Source organism: Neodiprion lecontei, chromosome 2 (assembly GCF_021901455.1).
Source record: "Neodiprion lecontei isolate iyNeoLeco1 chromosome 2, iyNeoLeco1.1, whole genome shotgun sequence".
In the NCBI taxonomy this organism is placed as follows: Eukaryota; Metazoa; Arthropoda; class Insecta; order Hymenoptera; family Diprionidae; genus Neodiprion; species Neodiprion lecontei.
Window position 1 is genome coordinate 39,769,252 of NC_060261.1, and position 23,565 is coordinate 39,792,816.

The window sequence follows — 23,565 nt, forward strand, 5'->3', positions numbered from 1 at the left end:
TTTTTCACCGAACACGATTATCCTCCAACAATTTCCTACGTCCTTACATAAATACATAGGTGCGGGCTTTTTTTTTGAGCATCTTTTGGCGGACATAACGGTTTGGGCTTCAAGTCGTCGAATTCAACCCATTTGGTACCTTTTTTCACAAATGCAGTGTAGTGCCCCACTGATCTAGCCGTTCTTTCACCGACATACATAACGAGCCCTGCTAACACGTATTTTGTTCGATCCAGTTCAATCGAATTTGGAAACTGTTCCAACGAAACTGCATTAGTCGAACCATTGTCGCATTCAATAAAAATTTGTGGTCCGTATGTAACAACGGATGAAAATGATTGATTGCAACATCTTCTTTCTGAAAAACCACTGGTCTGCAATGCCTCGCCTAATTTCTGGAAGCTACTCGCTATTGTATTTAAGTTAATGAGTGGTATAGTCTTACCAACACGTTTATATTTTTTGCACACGTCACATGTAAATTCCGCAATTGCACTCCAGTCTTCATGGAAAACATATTCACAGAGATTGCAAATATTTGATAATGCATCTATTTTTAACAGTTCAGGCACCCGCGATGGTTGCTTGAAGCATTCGACTTGCTTTAAAATATTAGCTCTCAACTTATACACTTCATTCGATGCACCTTTTTCCAAAAATAATCTTAAAAATGCGTAAGTGTTTGTTTGTAAGGTATCGACAATTTTAAGAAAAGAATCATTTCGACATGCTGCGGCCAAAATTTGCATGATGCTATCAAAGCCACATGTATTTTGTACTACAACTCTCTTCTTATTTTCCAAAATCACAGGGCAAATGTTCCCATTCTTCAGCAGACCGATATTAATTCGATTCGAATTGAACCCAGCACAATCCCAATCAGGACGTGGATCAAGATACGTCCGTTTCACTTTTTCCGAATCGTTCTTATTCCTCCAATTCTGTTGAACATTTAATTCGGAGGTCGCTGTACTTACATCACACGAATCTAGCTGCTGCTTCTTATTCTGACTCATACTGACACTATTTCCAATCGAATCTATCACGGATTCTTTTTCTTTTCTAGATTCTAGTTCTTTTAGTGAAATTGGGATTGTCGAGTGTTGATTTCGGTCGTTAGAAGCCACGGCTAATTTTGCTCTGCCACTGAAAGATTTTATGTGCATCGTTAAAAATTTATCAACACGCATAGGGCGATTTTCATTTGCAAGCAAACGGTGTTTCAAATCATTGAACTCCGCCTCTACTGCTGAAGAGGTAGCATTTATTTCGCCAAATCCAAACTTTGGAATCATTACGCCAGAATAAATTGGAAAGTAAGGTAACATGTACTTTATTTTTTGTGCCATTTCTGGGCAATAATATGGATTGATATCAATTCCGACTGATGATTTGCGTCCATCGTCCATGCATTCTTCAAAGAATTGATACGACCAAGAATGGATTGTTGAACCATCATGAACCCGACCGTCACTTTCATCTTCGATAGATTCTAACTCCTCCTGTGAGGTAACAACCTTTGTAGAGTCATCCGAATTGTACATATTGCCCACGTCCGGAGTTCCTTTTATATCTTGGGAAATCAAAACACGTGATTCCTCAGCTAGACTGACAGCACCGGTTTGAGTATTGCCACAACCTTGACTGGTACAGAGGACAATAGCTGATTTTACTAACTGCCTGAAGCTGATAAAATCTGTAACTTTAGTGAGTAAGCACATAAACATTATATAAAATGTCTTCACCCTTGGGTGTAGAGAACCAAATATCTTCCAGCGCGCTATAAATGCTACGTAATGGGATATGTCTAATCTTAAAAAGCAGGCGGGTTTTTCTGTATCTTTGCCACTGACAACTTCTAGACATTTATTGAGGTAATCCCTCAAGTTCCTACAGTGACCAAAAGCTCTCGCTATTGCTCCCATCAGAGCCTTGTCGAAATCACAAACAACTTCACGGGGATTGGGGAAGTTGGATTTATGCGTGCTTCCTATTCGCATAATTTCGAGAAGCCAGTGTTGAATTGCGTTCGTGTGTTGTACAGCACTGAGCATTTGAAATACTGGCATTTTTGAGGTTGAGGTTTCACATACGATCTGATATAAGTATATATGTGGTGAAAGTTCACTGTTTGGTAGTTTTAATTTTTTAACGAGAGATCCAGTAGCATCTATAGAAATGCGATGGGGAAAAAGTACGTATGTTGCTATTTGCTCCAATGTCCAATAATGAACACAAAATGGATCGCATGCAACCGTGTGAATAACTCCCATATGAGTTTCATATTTCATTTTGCAAATATTTCCTATTGGATCAACTCCTTGACTCAGGCCTAAGATTTTATCTTTATATTCTTGTTTCGCCTTTCGTAGCGTAGCGTTTTTTGGTAAATGCGGCGGTTCAGGATCACCAAATTCCATCAACAGGTCGGCTTCATTCCGACGCCAGACACATGGCAGTTGATTACCTTCGGTCAAAGTTTTGGAAACTACCGCTCGACGATGTCCTTTCAACTGACGTTTTTTAACATGTTTTACTGCTGGATCGAAATTTGTAACTGAACATTCCATGGTCACAGAAGACTGAGTAATAGGCTTGTTCACGACACAACCATCAAATGTGCAGCCACATTCTGCACATGACCCTGAAACAGTCAGATACATGCCAGTTTCTGAAGTTTTACAACGCTTAAAAGACATGGGGCATGTTAGCTTAGTTTCATCGTATAATGCGTAGAATAGTTCATCCGTCCAAATGCGTCTTTGTAAAGTACCATACTTCCTTTTACCACAAGATTTATCAGCATAAATAACATTTTCTATCGACATTTTCACCCAAGTCTTATACGGAAATTCGATTACAAACTCTTGTTTTTCTTTACTACCTAAACTGTTATCAGCAGATGTATCAGCGACTGATTCCTGTAATGATATGTCAGCTTCGATGCCATGAAACTGTAGGATTTTATCCAATATGTTGTATCGATTATTCTTTATCATCACATATATATATTTGTGCTGTATGGTGCCATTCATTTTGTCACTTATTTGCTTATAAATCAAATTACTCGGAACAGCGGGTGTTCCATGTGCATCGACGACATTTCTAAAATCAGGTGTTAATATCACATCCAGAAGACGTGGAACGTGTTGAGCCATGACGTGAAAATATCAACGCGATGGCAATGTACAATCCAAGATTAGAAAAAAAATAAATAAATTGAAAAGAAGATCGACGATCGAATGCGATTGAAATAAGTGAATTTTGCTTGAGAGTAAGAATAACACGCAGGCGCAATATCCAGATCAGTGCAGTCTTTTGATGAAATGCGCCCTTGGACTGCCGAATGCGGGGTGTCTACCGGGGTGCGGTGTGATCGAACGATATGATGTGTGCTCCGACAGGCTTGTGCATTAATATTCGATTTGATAGATTCCGATACCATATAGAATGCGTGGCAGATTCACCGGTACCATGTCGACAGTGGTGCACCACTTGGTTCTGATCTATCTATCGTCGCACTTTGCTTGCGGGCGAAGCAATTACGACTGCATTGGGCTGCGCCTCGCCGTGGTGGTTGTAGGAACTTTGTATGGAGTGGGCGCCCGGAACACCAAGAGGTGCCGCAGAGCAATGCGGCGCCCTCCACTCGGCCACTCCCCGGGACGCACGCATATAGCCGCCGCTATATGCATACAAGAACTGGACAGGCGCTCGTACCTGCCCCTCTCGTGGCCAGTGTTGGGCAGCATCCAATTACTTTTTGTAATTAATTACATTTACTGTAATTTGTAAAGAAAAACAAAATCAATTACAAATTAAAAAAGTAATTTATTTGATTTTACGAGTCTATGGATCGACCCACTACATCGTGCTTCTAGGACAATATTCAGTACGACTAGAACAACCTGGAACAATCGAAAAAAGTTGGATTCTCTGAAAGTGGGGGGCTAGTCAAAAATTCTTTTTGCTTTTGGTAGGCCCGCTATTGAAGTTACGACTGGACCGTTTTGGAACAATGTTCAGTACAACGAGAACAACCTGGAACAATCGAAAAAAGTTAGATTCTCGAAAAGTGGGGGCTAGTTAAAAATTCTTTTTGCCTTTTGGTAGGCCCGCTATTGAACTTACGACTGGACCGTATTGGAACAATGTTCAGTACAACGAGAACAACCTGGAACAATCGAAATAGTTGGATTCTTAAAAAGTTGGGGGCTACTCAAAAATTCTTTTTCCCTTTTGGTGGGCCCGCTATTGAACTTACGACTGGACCGTTTTGGAACAATGTTCAGTACAACGAGAACAACCTGGAACAATCGAAAAAATTTGGATTCTCGAAAAGTGGGGGGCTAGTCAAAAATTCTTTTTCCCTTTTGGTAGGCCCGCTATTGAACTTACGACTCGACCGTTTTGGAACAATGTTCAGTACAACGAGAACAACCTGGAACAATCGAAAAAAGTTGGATTCTCAAAAAGTGGGGGGCTACTCAAAAATTCTTTTTCCCTTTTGGTGGGCCCGCTATTGAACTTACGACTCGACCGTTTTGGAACAATGTTCAGTACAACGAGAACAACCTGGAACAATCGAAAAAAGTTGGATTCTCAAAAAGTGGGGGGCTACTCAAAAATTCTTTTTCCCTTTTGGTGGGCCCGCTATTGAACTTACGACTCGACCGTTTTGGAACAATGTTCAGTACAACGAGAACAACCTGGAACAATCGAAAAAGTTAGATTCTCAAAAAGTGGGGGGCTAGTCAAAAATTCTTTTTCCCTTTTGGTAAGCCCGCTATTGAACTTACGACTCGACCGTTTTGGAACAATGTTCAGTACAACGAGAACAACCTGGAACAATCGAAAAAATTTGGATTCTCGAAAAGTGGGGGGCTACTCAAAAATTCTTTTTCCCTTTTGGTGGGCCCGCTATTGAACTTACGACTCGACCGTTTTGGAACAATGTTCAGTACAACGAGAACAACCTGGAACAATCGAAAAAGTTAGATTCTCAAAAAGTGGGGGGCTAGTCAAAAATTCTTTTTCCCTTTTGGTAAGCCCGCTATTGAACTTACGACTCGACCGTTTTGGAACAATGTTCAGTACAACGAGAACAACCTGGAACAATCGAAAAAATTTGGATTCTCGAAAAGTGGGGGGCTACTCAAAAATTCTTTTTCCCTTTTGGTGGGCCCGCTATTGAACTTACGACTCGACCGTTTTGGAACAATGTTCAGTACAACGAGAACAACCTGGAACAATCGAAAAAAGTTAGATTCTCGAAAAGTGGGGGCTAGTTAAAAATTCTTTTTGCCTTTTGGTAGGCCCGCTATTGAACTTACGACTGGACCGTATTGGAACAATGTTCAGTACAACGAGAACAACCTGGAACAATCAAAATAGTTGGATTCTCAAAAAGTTGGGGGCTAGTCAAAAATTCTTTTTCCCTTCTGGTAGGCCCGCTATTGAACTTACGACTCGACCGTTTTGGAACAATGTTCAGTACAACGAGAACAACCCGGAACAATCGAAAAAAGTTGGATTCTCAAAAAGTGGGGGGCTAGTCAAAAATTCTTTTTCCCTTTTGGTGGGCCCGCTATTGAACTTACGACTTCACTGTTTTGGAACATCGTTTAGAACAACTAGAACAAACCAGAACAACAAAAAAAAGTTTGATTTTTCAAAAGTGGGGGGCTCGGTCAAAAAACGGTTTTTAGCATTTTTCAAATGTGTTACACGAGTTATCAATATTAAGTTTTGGAACAATGTAGAACAAACTTAGAACAATCTGGAACAATTTTCGAAAATTCCGATTTCTCAAAATGGGGGGCTAACTTCACGTAGGTTTAAAAAACAAAAAAAAAATCGCCATCGTAAATATACTTACATTAAATATCCTATGTAACAAGCTTGCCCAAAATCAACTCACGATTTTCATGTTCCCTCGTGCTGCTTTATTCTTATCATACCATCCGCGTAGGATAGAAAATAAAAATAAAACATAAAATAACAACAATCACGTTAATGCGGCCTTTCGGAAGTTGAATTCTTGCCGTCTGTTTCAATTTTGGTTCAAATTTAACCGGCGTGCTATAAGTCTTTCTGCTCGTGTAATGCTCTCGAGAATAACTTGGATGAATGCAGCAGCAGAAGCAGCAGGTAGATGGGTTTTACCCCTCTTAAAGAGTCCGAGAACGTTACGCAACGAATAATATGCAGAACGTGCAACGCTGCAAGGAAGCCCTACGTGTCGCATAGATTTGTATACCCATGCATACCTACGATGCAGAGCTCTTCTTCTTCTTCTTCTTCTTCTCTCCATTATACGCTCTCTAAAAACGTACACGTACCTGTGATACGACATGTATTTGAGTATTGTATGTAGCTAAATGCCCTTGGTCAGGTGTACGAAGTGTACGAGGTACTTGTAGTTGAATCCGTTATTTTGAGGTTGCAGCTGATCGGTGCAGCGGATCATAAAAGCTTGAACGTTTCCTGCCAACGTTGGTGGAGGTGAATTCTTAACGGTCATTCGGTCGATTTAGCGATATGCACGAAAGGTGTTCCTCTGCGAGAAGTTACGTTGATTATTGTATTACATCCTACTTCCACACGTGTCCATGTAATAAATGCAAAACGCTGAACAACGTTGCTGCAAAGCTTTTCATCTTAGAGAATATGCTTGCAAGTTATCCAGCGGATTATCTTGTACGTTGCATATTATTTATACATGTATAACTGGAAAGTGAAAAGGGTGACGATCAGACTGAATAAACTCCGGGTGGTGAAGTTATCGACACGTTTCGATATACGTACAGTGTGTATATGTATGTATGTAATATACATGTAAGTACACGGCATTCTGAGGTAAAGTTGACACCGGGATTACAGAAGCCTTCGATCTCGTCGCGTTATACGGTAAAAACGTATAACGTACCTCTACATAGGTATGTAAATTATTACGTGCAGCATTTACTCGTTACACGTGTATAACATGTGTAATGCAGTTGTGATTATATATATATACATATATATATATATATATATGTATATATATATGCATGTATGATGTACATGTATATATTGTTTAAAACACTTGTACCGGCTGGCTCGTATTAACCGTACGGCTAAAAAGGCTCTCGACATTTTCGGTCCTTCGGTACTCAAAATCAAATTTTTCAAAATAGTACCTAGATTTGCAAAAATTCGGATATCTGAACTCTAAATCTTTATCAATAAAACAGACCCGAGTCTGTTTGTACCAAGTCCACGTAGAAACGAGTTCTCGTCGATCTCGTGATTCTCCTCAAAGATTTCACCTCGTACCTTACACCTATTTACATATTATCTATATACATATACACGCGCACACACCCACACACACACACCTCTATAAAAGTGTGTTCGTATTTACGCTAATTTACGTTATACGCGACTAGTTTGACGCTGGAGACGAGTTGGTTGATTAATTATACGCGGCATATCGCGTGTATGTATTGTACGTATTGGATTGTGTCAAAAAAATCGTCTATTTGTTTCTTCAAACTTCAAGTCGAAAATATTGTTCGAAATGGCGAAACAAAGATGCTCTCCAAGCTTTAGTTTTTAATATTAATATTTAGAGGAGCCTCGTCGCGATTTTCTATTTCCCGTTTGAATAGCATGGAAAAAATTGGATTTAGACTTTGGAATTTTATAACTCGGCAACGCATTAGTGTAATGTTAGGACTAGAACGTATTTTTGTAGGGAATTGAACCCTCTACAATAAAGGTTTGATATCATTTTATGATAAATTTAGTCTTTGAAAAGTTATTTAAGGTCAAAGTTCAACAAAGGACCTGTCTGATATTATACATAATATTAGCACACACGACTATATTTATATACATGCATGTGTATGTCATAGTATATGTATATAATTATAGTGTATCACGGGTTATACCATAATATACTAAACGGTAAATATGATTTATTATCCGGTTAGTCAGATTTTTACGTCTGTATAACGTCGTTTATACGTATAGGTGGATGATTTATATTTCAAATAAACTAATGTTTTTTCTTTTATTTATTTATTTATTTTTGTGCCGTCTTCTCTTTCGACATATGTTATACACTTATGAAAAATTGGTATGGTAACACGTGTTTACGGCGTGGGTTTTTCTTTACTTTTAATTATTTCTATGTACACACCTAACCACGTTCTATGTATGGGATATAAGTAAATATGGATTTTGTCACATCCGACGGTATGACTTCATATTTGAAATATTACGCAATGAGAACATTTTATTCTTTCTATAAGCGTTGAAACCTTGTTATAGACAATTGAAATCGCTGTACAATTACAGTAGAAATATAATATCAGTCGGCAAAGATATTACATTGTGTATATGTTACACAATTAGAAAGTATTTTTGCAGAAACGTGATATCCACTTATGTAATATTTTCTATTTTGATTTCTTTTACTTTTTAACTGAATCAATTTGATGAATACTATCGATATTGTATCGACTGTTTGATATTTTGTTGAATTAAATAATAATCTTGTGTCATAAGCCTACAATTTATGCAAGTTAAATAATTATTGTATAACACATCACCGCGTTAATCGAGTTAAAAAGCATAAGTATTTTCTCTGATTACATAACGTCTATACATACATTAAACGTTCACGTAGATACCTACACGTGAATAATCATCGCGTGAAATTCCGCTCGGTATATATACGTATAACGTATCTATCTAAATATTTTAGATCTAAAATAACCGCACAGATTTATGTCGCTGTTTTTTTACGTCTCTTTCGTTCAGCAGCAGCAGGAACGATGGCTGAAATTACGTCTTGAGGAAAAGTACGGGTATAAGAATAAAATACGGGCGCTGTTTTATACAGCTTATTGATCGTATGGCTGTAGATTTTGATTTTCTCCATTACATACATATATATATATATATATATATATATATATATATATATATATATATATATATATATACACATATATATATATTTTTTTTTCTTGCCTTGAAATGTAATTTATTCGCGAGACGTCGGCGGCGTCTGAATTTGGTTTTGAAATAATGCAGTTTTCATATCTAGAGGCGAGACGATATAAGATCATCATCATCGTATTACGCGTTACGCGAGCAGCACAACAACTTTGCCCAGACTGCAGTCTGTGCTGCTGTATTAAACGAAACTGGGTTGTGGGCTCGTTTTAACTTACTACCGGCTATAGTCGCGGATCGGTGAGTGAGGGAGCGAGTAGTCGGTTAGTTAGTTAGTTACTTAGTGAGTGAGCGAGTGAGAAACGTGCAAGGGCCGTAAGCTCCAAGGTTAGTTTTTCATTAACGCGTGTTTGTCGGGTAGAAAAACATGGAGCAACTACTGATGCTGATGCTGGACCGTTTTACTCTTCTAAACTGGGGCAAATGCTTATAATGGTATACCAGACTTGTCTAACCCTACGTTACTTAACCAAACCAAACCCTAAATCTACACTGCTTAGCTAATTCATTGCAGCAACATATGTTCGCGTGTGTGTGTGCATGTTGTGCAGGGTGTACGGTAAGAGGATGAATGAAATTTATTGAATCACGATTCATTTGCATCTCTTCGTTACAGAGATGCGATATATCTACAGGTATACGCAGCATGTACATACACGTGTGATGAAATCGATGCCATCAACTTCGCCAACTTTCGTGTACGGTTCTTCGCTTTTATATTTTCAAACCGTTAAGAAATTTGCGGTCAACTTTTGTTCGTATCTTTTGTTGGGTTTTATTTTTTTTTCTTTCCGGAACTCGAGTTTTCGTTATAACCGAACTGAAGATATCTCTCACGGCTTATCGCGAAATCTTGTTAAATAATATATCATCTGAAATGTTTATATCGTTCTTCGAAGAAAATTTGAACAACCTATACGTGATCTCAGAATGTTGAAAACTTTTTCGTCAATGTTACACAGTCCAACATGAATATGGCATAATCTTCGGGACTTTGTAAGATGTTTGGAAAACAATTTTGGGATTAAAAATGACGTATAAAAAATCGGCGGATGGAACGGATGGATGAAGAGAAGAACACTCGGTGCCCGGAGCTATGAATCGAAACGGTTGGAAAGGTTTCGTGTGTGTGTGTGTGTGTGTGTGTGTGCGCGCGGCTTGTACATGTCGAGTTGGAAAGCGTCGTCAGCTAGCCAGTCGGCGACGGATCAGCTGTTTGGTGGCGTCAACGAGATGCGCGCGCATCTCGGAAATATGTACAGTCAATTCTTCGTCGTCGTCGTATCGTGTCTGAGTGTTTACCGTAAGCGTTTGCCCCGCTCGTCCCAAGCCGGTGGCCTCTTGGTCGGTTGGTCGGTCGGTTGGTTGGTTGCTTTCGTTCCTCGCGTAGGACAAGGTCCGAGAGACTCTGGTTTGTGCGGTATATACCTAAGACGGGTAGTCGATGAGAAGAGGTAGAGAGAAGAAGGTACCGTAAGGAATAAGAGGTAGACTGAGGAGATTCCCGTGGCGCTCGAATTCCGGTTTCTTAGCCTCTGAGATGCCCGGACCCCGGGCCTCATCATCAGATGCCCAGAAGGCTTCTTCTACTTTGTACCCCAAGAGTTCCGAGTGAACTTGCTGCCAAATGCGGGAACGTAAGTCAATTTGATCAATGTTCGTCTTACATGTTACATATTGTGTACTCTTGTCAACGTTAGATCGAGGCTTGTGTCTTGCAGGGGTTTCGACTCCCGAATCGACCCTGTGGACCTTTTTTCTTCTTCTCTCGCTCACTGTCTGGCTCTGTTTTTTTTTTAATCTATCTTTCTCTTTCTCTCTCTCTCTCTTTCGCTTCTTGACCTTTTCACGTAGCAGTTTTGAATCGCGCGATGGAATGCGGCTCCTTTTTGGAGACCGAGTCGGAGAGTGAGAGAGAGCATGATCCATGGGTCGTTCAAACGTTGCCATGCTCTTGACCGTGCGTCGTTCATCCTGAGAAATATCGCTGGGGTTTGTTTCTGATTAATTTTCGTTTACGTACATATTGTATATGTTTGAACGTGTATGGTGGGAAATTTGATTCTTAAGAATAACACAGCATAACATAACCTAGAGATTGTTAGTCAATTGGGCTCTTAATCCAATGTATATCTGGTATACAGGTTGACCGACCGGTTAGAATGTTTTCAATGTCGAAAATAGTTATTTCTCTGACCGTGGATTCGAAAACTGTTATTGAGGAATTTTTACGACACCTTCGAATAATACCATGTGTGAAATTTGTGAAACTAGATACGTTGGTATCCAATATCGAAGAGTCGTCTTTTTTACGTATTCGGATCACTCGAGCCCCGATTACTGATTACAATTCGCTTTTCCTCGGACGCTAGATATAAGCTTATTTATTTTCAAAGTGCATTTCAACACACGCGTGTGTCGGGTGGTGTCGATAAGTCAAGACTTTCGGAGGCAAAGCTGTTTGTGTTCTTGCTGCTGCTGTTGGAACGGAGAGCGCAACGTGCGCGGAGTGCTTGAATCATTATTATGATAATGAACGTATTTTACATGTAGACGATGGATGCGGTTCAACGGTGAATTCCATTTGTAAATCTATCAGGTTAGATTGATTTATGCTATTTGAAATATACGAACGGGATTTGATAAGTTTATTTGTTTATATCTTTACTCGTGCCGTTTGAAGTTGCGATGCGATGCACGTCTCTGTTTTCAATTATCTTTTTTCATCTTACGAAATGGAATGTATATTTTTTTTCCTTGCAAATTTTTCGAAAACTCGAACTGTCGTGCGAATGATGTTTGAAAAGTTCAAATAATCAAATCTGAAGATCTTTGATGCCAGAACTTTTCTCTCAACTTCGTTCTGCTCGTGACGCAGCTCCAAATTCGAGAAGCGAACGATTTGATTGTACAAAAAAATATTGGAAAACAATGGACACGTAACTGTATAATACAATTCAAGAGACGGAATTGCATGCAGACAATTCATTATGTATGTATTCTGTACCGTCTGCGTTACGTAAATTCCATATTGAACATTGCTTAACAGTATCTGTACTACTACCACCACCATTACAACTACTATTGGCATGCCAACTCTGGAATATCATTGTTTTGTTTTTTTTTTTCTTTCCTTTCACTCTATTATCACAGCGTATCGAAGTAACTGATTATTTTAGCAAGCATGGTACGTTTGTTGTACCATAAACGTCGAACGATTTGCCTGACGACGAATTCAAAATTATGGATACACACGTATCTGTAATAATGGGTAATAACGTCGTTTGCAATTATTTTCAATTTGAGGCTCTTGAGAAGAGGACAAAAGCATGACACTTCGTTATCGCGTCATTGTATGTACTGTATCGTTATCGTTGTAGTACATAATATATGTATAATGTTCGGGGGGAAACGGACTACTGAATGCATACTTTGACCCCTGCAGCTGGAGAATTCAGATTACTTACATAACTGTACGTGTGGTATAAATGGGAAATCTAATTAGCTGGTTCTGCTGCTGTTATTTTACCCGTTAGTTAATAACGCCGTGCAGGTAAGCCGCAGCTAAGACACTCTCCTTTCGCTCTCCCATCACGTTTTAGTGGAACGATACCTACGTAAAACATCGGACACATGAATCATACACACGTGTACGTTGTACATACAGTATCGTACAAATCTACTCGCATCCGTTCATGCTCCGTGTCGTTTCTTTTTTTCTTTTTTTTTCCACAATTCAGAGCGTCCCGTTTCGCGTTTCAACCAACAATACCGCAAAGCTTGCGAATCTGAGAGTGGATTTATGTTTCGAAATTTTTTTAAATCATTTTTATTTTAATTCATTTATTTGATAAAAATTTAAAAACAATACGAACAAATTACCAGTGAAATCTGGAGAAATGATTGATTGTTCGTCTTATTCCAAGAGTTTATAGGTTATTATTATATCATATATACAACATTTGTGACGCATATGACGTCTTTCCGTAATCTAGATGACCGTTTATACCAGCACTTTGTTATATTTATATACATTCGTACGTAGTTTTGCACTCACGTCATAACGGGACCATTCCCCATTATCCCTGAATGTGATTCATGCTGGTAATTTTTTTTTTTCTTACCGCGTGCAGAACAATAATTTCTCATGAACCGTATTGTACAAAATATCTTTAGAAATATCAAGCACATCCGTTTCGTACTCGTAACAGACATATAACCTACCTCGTTTGAATTCGCGGATTATACATATATTCCCACTATACATAGGCATGCGTTACGTAGTTGTAGGTATAGAAAATTTTTCCCGGAAGCGATTTATCGATTTTCATCGCTGTTTTATGTTAATAATACAAAATGCAGACGAACGAAAGGATACATGTAACAACTTGTACATATTTATGTCTCTGTTTCTTGGTAGATACTTCAGTTACCATTATATCGATAACGTCACGCGGTGATGATGATGATGATACGGTATGCATTATACGTTTTTACAAAACTTGTAGGTACGCACACACACACACACACACATATATATGTATATATATGTACGGCATAATTGTTACGCACGTTTCCCGCTCGCTCACACGTGCGCGGTATCAGCGTGTGTATTTTGTATATACGACGGCTGTCTCGTTGTAATTTGAATTCACAGTCTACCCTGTACGTCGTCGTACGAACGAAACGCCCACGCTCTGATTCATTTTACAACACGACGTATCACACGCAACGTACCTACACGTGTACATGCGAGTAACGAGCTGCTATAGGCGATTTTTACTTGTTGCTCTATATTCGCGGGTTTTGGTTCTTTCCATTTTTATTTTTTTTTTTTGCATCTTCAAGTACGAGCAACGAGTTTCGGAATTTTTTTTTTTTCATAATGTAAATTACTTATTTATTTAATTTTTTACCAACGTTTTCGAATAAAATTTGTGACGAGTTTCTTGCCGTGTTCAAAGGTTTCGTCGATGCTGTAACTGAACGGTGAAATTAAAAGTATAATACAATTAATATGAAAAGAATTGACATTAGTTTCACTATAATAATATAGTTGTAACTGTTGAGATATTTTTCTTTTACTTGGATTTTAATGTGAGAATACTTAACGTGTTCTTAAACCTTTTGCTTGGCAAAATTTTATATTTCACCAGCGATTGTTTTGGTCAAGGTGTAATAATTGATATCCTCGTATTTAATCGTGCGGTAGACGTTAGGGGAATGAAGCAAATCCATTACGGCGGGTAAATTCGTCATTCTATATATGTAATGTTACGCAACAGTGATTCATCGGATGAAACTATACGATGACCTCAAAATCATTACCATAAAACACTTTGCTCACTGTGTACAATTTCAAGGTCCAGAGTTTTTCACGCTCTTTAATGTCACGTCAATATGTTTATACTTATACGCGAAATGCCGCAGATAGGTATTTACTATGCCTATGTAGTAAGGTCGACGATCATCGTGACGCCGAAGTTTTATGCAAATTCGTACGACTGATGTCATTCGAACATCAATTTTTGTCTTTTAACAGATGATTTAATTTTTTTCTTATTTTCGGTGGTGTGCAGAGAAGATAAATATCTTTCGCGTATAAATACAGCAATAATAGTTATGAATCTCATCAAGTCGTTTTTAAAGAAACGAGATTTCTGTTTTTTTTTCCAAATTTTAATGTCTTTTAATAGGACAAATCTGTGACTGTGAAATATATACTTTTGCTGAAAATTTTTCTTTTTACCCACGTATATTCAATTCATTGTTGTCGTCTTAAGATCGAAGAGTTTTCTGTGAACAATGAGATAGTCTGGAATAATATAAATCAGATTAAGGACAAATTCGGCATGTTATAGAACAACTCTTTTTATCTTCCTAAAATAGCGATACAAACCGTGACATGTATATTACCGCGGTATATGGGTACCAAGTTGAAAGCAATTGTTGTGAAATCGTATTGCTAAGTGCAGTATAATGTGTACTTCGGCCGAGATTTCGACAGTTACTTTCTTGAAACTCGATGCACTTTGTCCTTTCACTCGAAGGTATTAGGATACGGGAATGAGTCCAATCCTCTTACCCCATACTTTACTCCCTTGCCGTAAAACTTTTCGTACTTTGGCTGGACGTAGTTAAATATCATTTACTATGTAGGTTCAAGTCTGGCTAATTGTACCTCATGTACCGTTTCTCGACGCCTTCTTATTGTACGTATTTACATATTATATGTATACGCATACGTGCACGTTGACTCGTGAGAATCTGTGTTTGACAATGATTCTTGTGTGTCACAGAGTCACAACTCACCACGTCAGTCGATCGGGTGTCTCTTAGCTCGACTGACAATGAGACAGTTTTGATGTTTTAATCATCATCCTTGTTCTAAACTTATTTTTTTTTTTTATCGTGTAGTCAGCTGTTTGAATAACGCGATTAAAAATAATAATAATCATCGTAGTCATAATACGTGTTGTATGTAATACTATAAACGTCAAGTGAATCTATTATTATGGCACAGATACTGAGTTACTTCAAAATGTGTGGGAACGATCGCGTTGCAGATGGTATAATATAACATGAACGACGATTTCTGCACCGTATTGATAAGCAAAAAAATCAACCAATCTTATTCGTGCATGTATATATTATATTATATATATGTAATAAGAACGAGACTCCAAAAACAAAAAAAGGAACAGAGAGGGGGGAAAAACTGGAAACATTTGAATTCATACGATTTCATCATACTATCATCGGATGAGTTGTATGCGCACATACAGTTTTTGGAATATTTTTAAATTAGCATGTGTACGTTGGTTACAAACGTCATTCTCGTTGATGTATAAACTACAACGGCGAATTTCGTGTATTTTCCGAGTTGGGCATTATTTTTCCTCATCTAATCTGTTTATTCGTATCAAGTGCGTGTTTAATGAAGATTTATCTCGTTAGATAAGAATAAAATACTTTAAAGTGCTTGTGGATATAATTATTCAAATACAGAATTAATCCCCTAGAGAGTGATGCTGAATTTGCGAAATAGATCAACTTTCGGGTGTGAATTCAATTAGTTGAAACTGATTGTTGACACAGTTTTTTTGATTCGTAGTTCTTACCGAATTGAAAAGTCATGTCACTAGTAATATAATTATAGCATCTATCTAACAGACGCATTATGATGCAGCGGAAATACTAATAAAAAATTTGTCAATTTTTGTTACAGGTGTGCTGGAGATGGCGGCCACTGAAAGCACGATCAGATTCAGCGGTCATACCCTGGACAAAGCCACGAAAGCCAAGGTAAATAATTATTTGATTCTCCTTATAGCTATGAAATAATTAAAGTCAGATTTCTGTGTAAAGTGCAGTAAATTTAGGTTTACTTATTTAACATATTCCGGTACCCTTGATTGTGTAAAATGAAGAATGGCTCAAGTATGAAAATAAGAATCAATCTTTTTTTGTGAGTTTAAACTTCTTAAATTGCATGTCGATTTTTAGAATCCATACTTTTGAATTATGCTTCAAGCGTTTCGAATAGCAGCGCGTGGATGATCTGCAATGATGAAATTTGCGTTGATTGCAGGTGACGCTAGAGAATTACTACAGTAATTTAATCGCTCAACACATCGAGCGTAAGCAAAGGCTCGCGAAGTTGGAGGAGTCGTTGAAAGACGAGGGTCTATCCGAGCAGCAAAAGCAGGAAAAGAGGCTGCAACATGCCCAGAAAGAAACTGAATTTCTACGTCTGAAACGCTCGCGGTTGGGCGTCGAGGATTTTGAACCGCTCAAAGTAATCGGGAGAGGAGCTTTCGGAGAGGTAAGGAATTGACAAACTTCGTCTTCATTCGGTTTTCGACTAAGTATGTCTTATGCAGGGGATTCGATTGATATTTTTTTCCCTCCTCAATCTTGTACGTATAATACACTTCGGAAGAATCTTTTCGTTGCCGAAAACTTCAAAGAAAGTTGAATATAAATAAAGGAAAATGTTGAGAAAAAAAATGTGTTACCAAGGTGTGATCGAATTGTTTTTCAGGTAAGATTGGTCCAGAAGAAGGACACTGGTCATGTTTATGCTATGAAGATACTGAGGAAAGCAGACATGCTTGAAAAGGAACAAGTTGCACACGTCAGAGCAGAGCGAGACATCCTTGTCGAGGCTGATCATCAATGGGTTGTTAAGATGTACTACAGTTTTCAAGACCCTATTAATCTCTATTTGATTATGGAGTTTTTACCTGGTGGTGAGTTCAATTATTTGGCGGTGTTTTGCTTCTTCTTGCAATACGTTAGTAGAATTTTCTGATGACATTATTTCACAGTTATTTATCTATGTAATAATGTTATTTTTAATTATCAGGTGACATGATGACCCTACTGATGAAGAAAGACACACTTTCTGAGGAATGCACGCAATTTTATATATCCGAAACCGCATTAGCTATAGATTCTATACACAAACTGGGTTTTATTCATCGGTGAGTAATTTACAAGAATTGTTCAATTTGATTTTATTTTAATTTGTATGATTTCGAAATTATATCAATCACAGTAGATGGATAAAATTTTCATTCAAGTCTCAATCACTCAAATAATTTTCATTCTTCATCTTTTCAACTAAGTGTGCGGTGGATAGCTCTACACAAATAATCCCTTGTCAAGTGTAGTAATCAATATATGTATGTTAATAATTGCATGAATCCAACTTTTGTTTGCAGAGATATCAAACCGGACAACCTTCTGCTTGATGCGCGGGGTCACATCAAACTGTCAGACTTTGGTTTGTGTACCGGACTTAAGAAGTCGCACCGAACTGACTTTTACCGGGATCTCAGTCAGGCGAAACCCTCAGATTTCAGTAAGTCGTCTGTAAAAAGTATTGCCATGACAAAATTGAAACTCGGTTTAATGCAGCTTCCTTTGATGTTATATAAAAGTTAGATTTTTTAAAACAAAATGAGAAGCATCTCACAGACTTTTCCACCTAAAAGCGGATACTGTTTGTTTACACAAAGTTTTTCAACTTCTTTGCAGTGACGTCGTGTGGATGCGGAAGTGGAGGAGCAATGGACAGTAAGAGAAGAGCCGAGAGTTGGAAAAGAAATCGAAGAGCTCTAGCCTACAGTACAGTCGGTACACCAGATTACATAGCCCCTGAAGTTTTTCTGCAAAACGGTTACGGTCCGGCATGCGATTGCTGGTCACTAGGCGTTATTATGTATGAAATGTTAATAGGTTTGTACGCTTGATGTTTTTTACCCATTATTTGTTTTTAACGACTATTTATTCTTATTAACAAATCTTTTATTTTACTGTTTTTGTATTTTACATAGGTTATCCTCCGTTCTGTAGTGAAAATCCTCAAGAAACTTACAGGAAGGTAATGAATTGGCGCGAAACGTTGATATTCCCTCCTGAAGTACCAATTAGCGAGGAGGCCAAGGACACTATTGTTAGATTCTGCTGTGAAGCAGATAGAAGATTGGGTGCGTCTTTATCCTTGTTTCCTTTTATAACAACATTTCGGAAATTGGAGTAGTTAAATAATAAATGTTGTAACTGCACTGAACAAATTAAAAAAAATGCAATCCCATATTACTTCCAGGCTCTCAAAGAGGCATAGAAGAATTAAAGCTTGCGCCATTTTTCCGAGGAGTTGACTGGGAACACATACGAGAAAGACCAGCAGCAATCCCAGTAGAAGTGAGGTCGATCGATGATACATCCAACTTTGACGAATTCCCTGACGTCAAGCTTGAAATACGTGAGTAGAAAATAAAATGATTGGCAATATCAAATCTCGGCATTTCTTTTCCTTAAAATATACTTTTCTTTGAAAGAAAAGAAATTTTTCACTGATTACCTTTCTAATGTGTTTAGCGTCAGCACCGCTGCCGCAAGATGGGGAGGTGATATACAAGGACTGGGTATTTATCAATTACACTTTCAAACGATTCGAGGGTCTGACTCAGAGAGGTACCCCGACCAAGAAATAGCAAGCCTCGATTAACCCGTGCTCGACTGTCAACCACCAAACACAAAGCGGTGGATCGATTGATCCGGTACTGGTGCACCATAATCACAATTCACCTCAGCACCATCACCACCATCACCACCACCACCACCACCACCACCACCACCACCATCACCACCACCGTCATAACCGTTATCATCACCTCACAGGGGAGTGAAAGTCGTCACTTTGGATAATAGACTTTGGTTATAACTGAGGTCTGCAATGAAAATTTTCAGAGACTCTGCAGAATACAGAGATGAACGATGATGATGACGATGATGATTTCTGGTTAATATGTCGGCGTGAAATATGAGGCTATTCATTTAATCGGAATGAAGACATGAAACAGTTGTTCGGATATCGAGGAACGACGTTAAGTACAAAAGATCTGATTATGAGCATGCGTTGGGGTTACGTCTGGATTGGATACTAAGAATTTAAAAACCCAATGATTTAGGGTAGGATATCGTCAAAAGTAAGGAAGGTATTTACAAATCACAACCGTACTAACGAGATATTGAGAAAATTCCAATTGGTATGCGCGGGCGAAAGCGGCTGACTTTTGATAGAAGTTTATCAATCGCGGCAAAAAGTTTTGTCTAAATGGAAAAAAAAAAAAAGAAAAAAATTGTTGGATTTCTTGCTAGTTATCAAACACGGCTTTTCTCGCTCTTTTATTTCTTTTCCCTATTGAATAAAAAATCTTGAAAGACATGCACGGATAAATGTTTAAATTTGAATTATGAAAAGTTCGATTTTGCAACTTTTACTAAGCTTGGTATAATCTTCGTGTGCAAATTACGCGTGCGCATTAGTACGAGAAATGTATATAACTCGCGTTAGTACGTTGCTAATATATGATGCGTTTTGAATCAGTTGACGATATTATGCGATATATCGTTGCTATTCTATTGACAAATAATTTTTACGACGCTGATAGTTGATGGTCTGAAGAATTAAGACACCTGCGAATGAACATGAAGCAGCAGCAAGATGAGCAATTTTCGAAATAACAATTTGGTCACAATAAAAGATAGAGCTAAAAATGACTTGTAGTATTGTTTCTCAGGCAACTATGATTTTGGTTCTTATTCCTGTTCATTGAATAGAAACTCTTTGAACTTGGCAATGTTCGTTTTGAAAATAAAAATAAAAATTAATCTCTCAATTAACAAAAAAGACGGAAGTTGAGAACGAAATGAGTAACTTTACAAGTGAGCAGTTAAGATGAAAAGAAATGATAAATTCAGGGCTCCTTCGCTGCCTTAATAAGGTTCCTAACACACGTGACACGGGGCGCAACATCAGTACGTTTAGACGAGCCAAATAAATGAGAAACAATAAATATTAACAATAACAGTAAGAGATAATAATATTAATATTCATGGTTATTATGAAAACAGACGTTTTTGGATAATAAAAGGACGGTAAAGATAAAAATGTGAGAAAAGCAGTTGCAAAAATTTAACAAGCACATCGGCATAGCATATTTACATATGCTTTACCGAACGTATTTTTAAAACGAACACGGAATGTTATCATTTATGAGTCGGTACAACCGTAACAAAGATGCTGTTGCTATCCAGGGCACCTCATAATAGTAGTAGATGATATTTATAATAAATAATAATAAGTTTATTATATTACAGCAGGCAGTAATAATCAATAATGGTGTTTGATCGACAATACTGCATAAGTTTACGAGGTGTTTGCGTATAGCTAACCATCGTATGAATACTAGGATGAGAAATCAGTTTGTTACGAATTGCATAGTGTGTCCAATAAATCATAAACTATCGAGTTCCGGCGTATGCGTGGTTGAGAAAAAAAAAAATGGATACTTAGAATAAAGTAAATATTTTAAATGTATAAAAAAGGATATCTGACATTAAATAAAATGAGAGAGAGCTACATATTTTCTGCATTGAACAAAATAAATTATAATCCAAATCTATGTAGTGCAAAACATAGGTTGTTGTTCAACACATTTACCTTCAAAAATTGCAATGTGCTTACCTGCTTCTGAGAATCTCCTTGTAGCAAGCTTGATGTTAGTTACTGCGAACATATTAACGGGTGGAAAAAGAACATGTGAATATGCCAATGTGTTAAATGAACGGCTGATAAACTATTTAATACATATACATATACATATTTATATTAATGATATTTCGCTGTTGATTACAGATGCTAACGTCCATGCCATTAATTTAAAACTAAACAAAAATCGAAACGATTACTTGACATAAATACAAATAAAAATGATAGCTGCAACGTAATTTAAAAAAAAAAAAAAGTAAAAATTTTCTCTTAATTAAATACAATAGCCACAAGATGCCTTTAATACAGCAAATTTTGGTGCCCTGGAAGCAGTGTAACGAATAAATATTATGATTACGAATACGAATACTTTCGAGATTAAGGTGAAAAGAGAATTACAGCGTAAATGATGTCGGAATGAAATTTTGAACATACATACATGTAGGTTATAATCAGTGAACATTATTTATTTATTGAATATATAGGTACTACTGGCAATCTATGTATTTATATCAGACGTTTACGTAAACACGTAATATCAAGATAAAAAGGAACTAGATTACATACAATGACTCTTCTTGGTGTACACTGTACATAATAACGAATCGACTAAATGTTACGTATTAACAATATTAAGCAGTTTAATAATCCAATCGTTCAATTATTATTCATCATAACATACCTAAACAATGCTTCACGTAAATCATCTTACAGGTGTGTTCATAAACGTACGGTATTTTTTTTTATGCACACATGTGTATATACAATACACGCATATATATGTGCATGTATATATGTATGTATATATACACATATTTATGTACAACCACATATTTATATAAGCATACAAATATCAATGTGACAGTTAAAATCGCGCTCCTCGCCGCATTCTTTTATTATTATATTAATAATAATTAGTTTACTAATTTACTACTATTAAATTTAACACCATGATAGATCTCTCTTTGCTGACTCTGGCTATTATTGTTATAGTTAGATTCAGTTTTCATTTTAATTATTATTCCTAACGGCGTTCGGCGTCTCTTTAATCGGAGGACACGATTAATACGATGTTTATAAATACAGGATCCCCAGTTTCAATATCTCTAATAGAATATCTTGTTTGAGTTCGAAACTTTTGTGACGTTCGTCAAGTTGAGATTCAAAATTCAGATCGCTTCTGCCCAATTTTGAGAAACACTATTCAATATTAAATTAACGTACGAGAACGTGAAAACGGCAATTTTAAATTCTAACTGCAATAGATTTTCTATTGACTTTATTTTGTAAAAGTTTCCAGATTTAAAAATTATCGAACACAGATTTGAAGCTGCTCTCGTTACTAATTTTGCACGTGAAGCTTTTAAGCGGTTTAAAACGAACTTCTTAACATGTGATACAAAGTTGATCAACTAGTTAAGCAATTTTTCATCAACCTTTCAATATTTATTTGCAGTTTGAATAATGATCTGTGCACGGGCAAAATGAAGTGAATCAAATTTTATTCCCGTTATTTATATAAAACAAAACTAAAGAAAAAGGAAACTGTTACAAAAATATTGCTGAATTTTGAATCCGACAGTCCCGACAACAATACTATGTAAACCCAAATACACGAGTGGAACCCTATTTTTTTCTTGTCCTTATTTTGTACAGTAATTTAGTTGATTTTTGTTAGCTGGATTTGAATAGTTTTAAGTAGAAATTGTAACGATTGTATTAAAAATGTAATGATTTGTTATTATACATGGTGACCGGCGTTGTGGCGTATCTTGAATATCAATTCAATTACAAACTGAATTTTTCGCGTAGGTATGTTTTGAAAAACGATTTCCTAAAGAGAACTTGATAATCGGGTGTTGCCATGTCTCTAATTAACGGCGGTTTAAATTAATTATTCGTAAACCAATATCTCTTAATAGTTGTTTATTAACACACAAAGAATAAAAACACACACATACACGCAAAATGACAAGTGAATGCAACAATTTCATAGTAGGCTTGTGATTAAATTAAAGAATTAATATTATTATTGAAGAAGGAAAGAAGTAAAAAAAAATAAAAAAAAAAAAACATTATGAGAAACCAATGTATAAAGAGAAGAAAAAAAAATTGCTTTCCATATGCAAAAATATACTATTGTAATTATGTCGTTAATAAATTGTTTTTTATTTTAATCGTGCGTCCCTTTTGGTTGGGTTTTACTACTCTTGCAGATACTGTTCATTTCATTAACCATTACGGATTTCACCCTTCTATCCTGTTTGTGCATCTCTTAACGATTCAACATACCCATTAGTGTGCATGTATGAATACATCAAGGCTTTGGTATATCGAATCAAATAAATATTTGTAATTATTGCATAGGGTTTAACGTTTGACCATAAGCAACGTAAGGTTTTTCATGTCTAATTTTGTAGCGCTCTCTACAAAATTACAACGCGAAACAAGCAGCCTTCAGAACTAAGTTTCGAAGGTATGCGACTAATACTCTG

General features: G+C 37.0%; 1 protein-coding gene across 7 annotated transcripts in view; it reads left to right on the forward strand.

Moving 5' to 3' along the window:
* The window catches only part of LOC107224814 (serine/threonine-protein kinase tricornered), a 121,798-nt gene extending 98,631 nt beyond the window's left edge, over positions 1-23,167 (forward strand). For 6 of the 7 annotated variants that reach the window (XM_046731663.1, XM_046731661.1, XM_046731662.1 and 3 more), the window contains 9 exons: positions 16,235-16,311; positions 16,598-16,831; positions 17,051-17,258; positions 17,375-17,492; positions 17,733-17,872; positions 18,049-18,249; positions 18,348-18,500; positions 18,620-18,778; positions 18,895-23,167. In XM_046731663.1, the coding sequence (XP_046587619.1) occupies positions 16,235-16,311; positions 16,598-16,831; positions 17,051-17,258; positions 17,375-17,492; positions 17,733-17,872; positions 18,049-18,249; positions 18,348-18,500; positions 18,620-18,778; positions 18,895-19,010 (1,406 nt within the window). In that variant the 3' untranslated portion in view covers positions 19,011-23,167. Of the gene's footprint in view, positions 1-10,328; positions 10,644-16,234; positions 16,312-16,597; positions 16,832-17,050; positions 17,259-17,374; positions 17,493-17,732; positions 17,873-18,048; positions 18,250-18,347; positions 18,501-18,619; positions 18,779-18,894 lie in introns of those variants that run through there. The other variant, XM_015665012.2, reaches the window with a different exon arrangement.
* Positions 23,168-23,565: the final 398 nt, after the last annotated feature.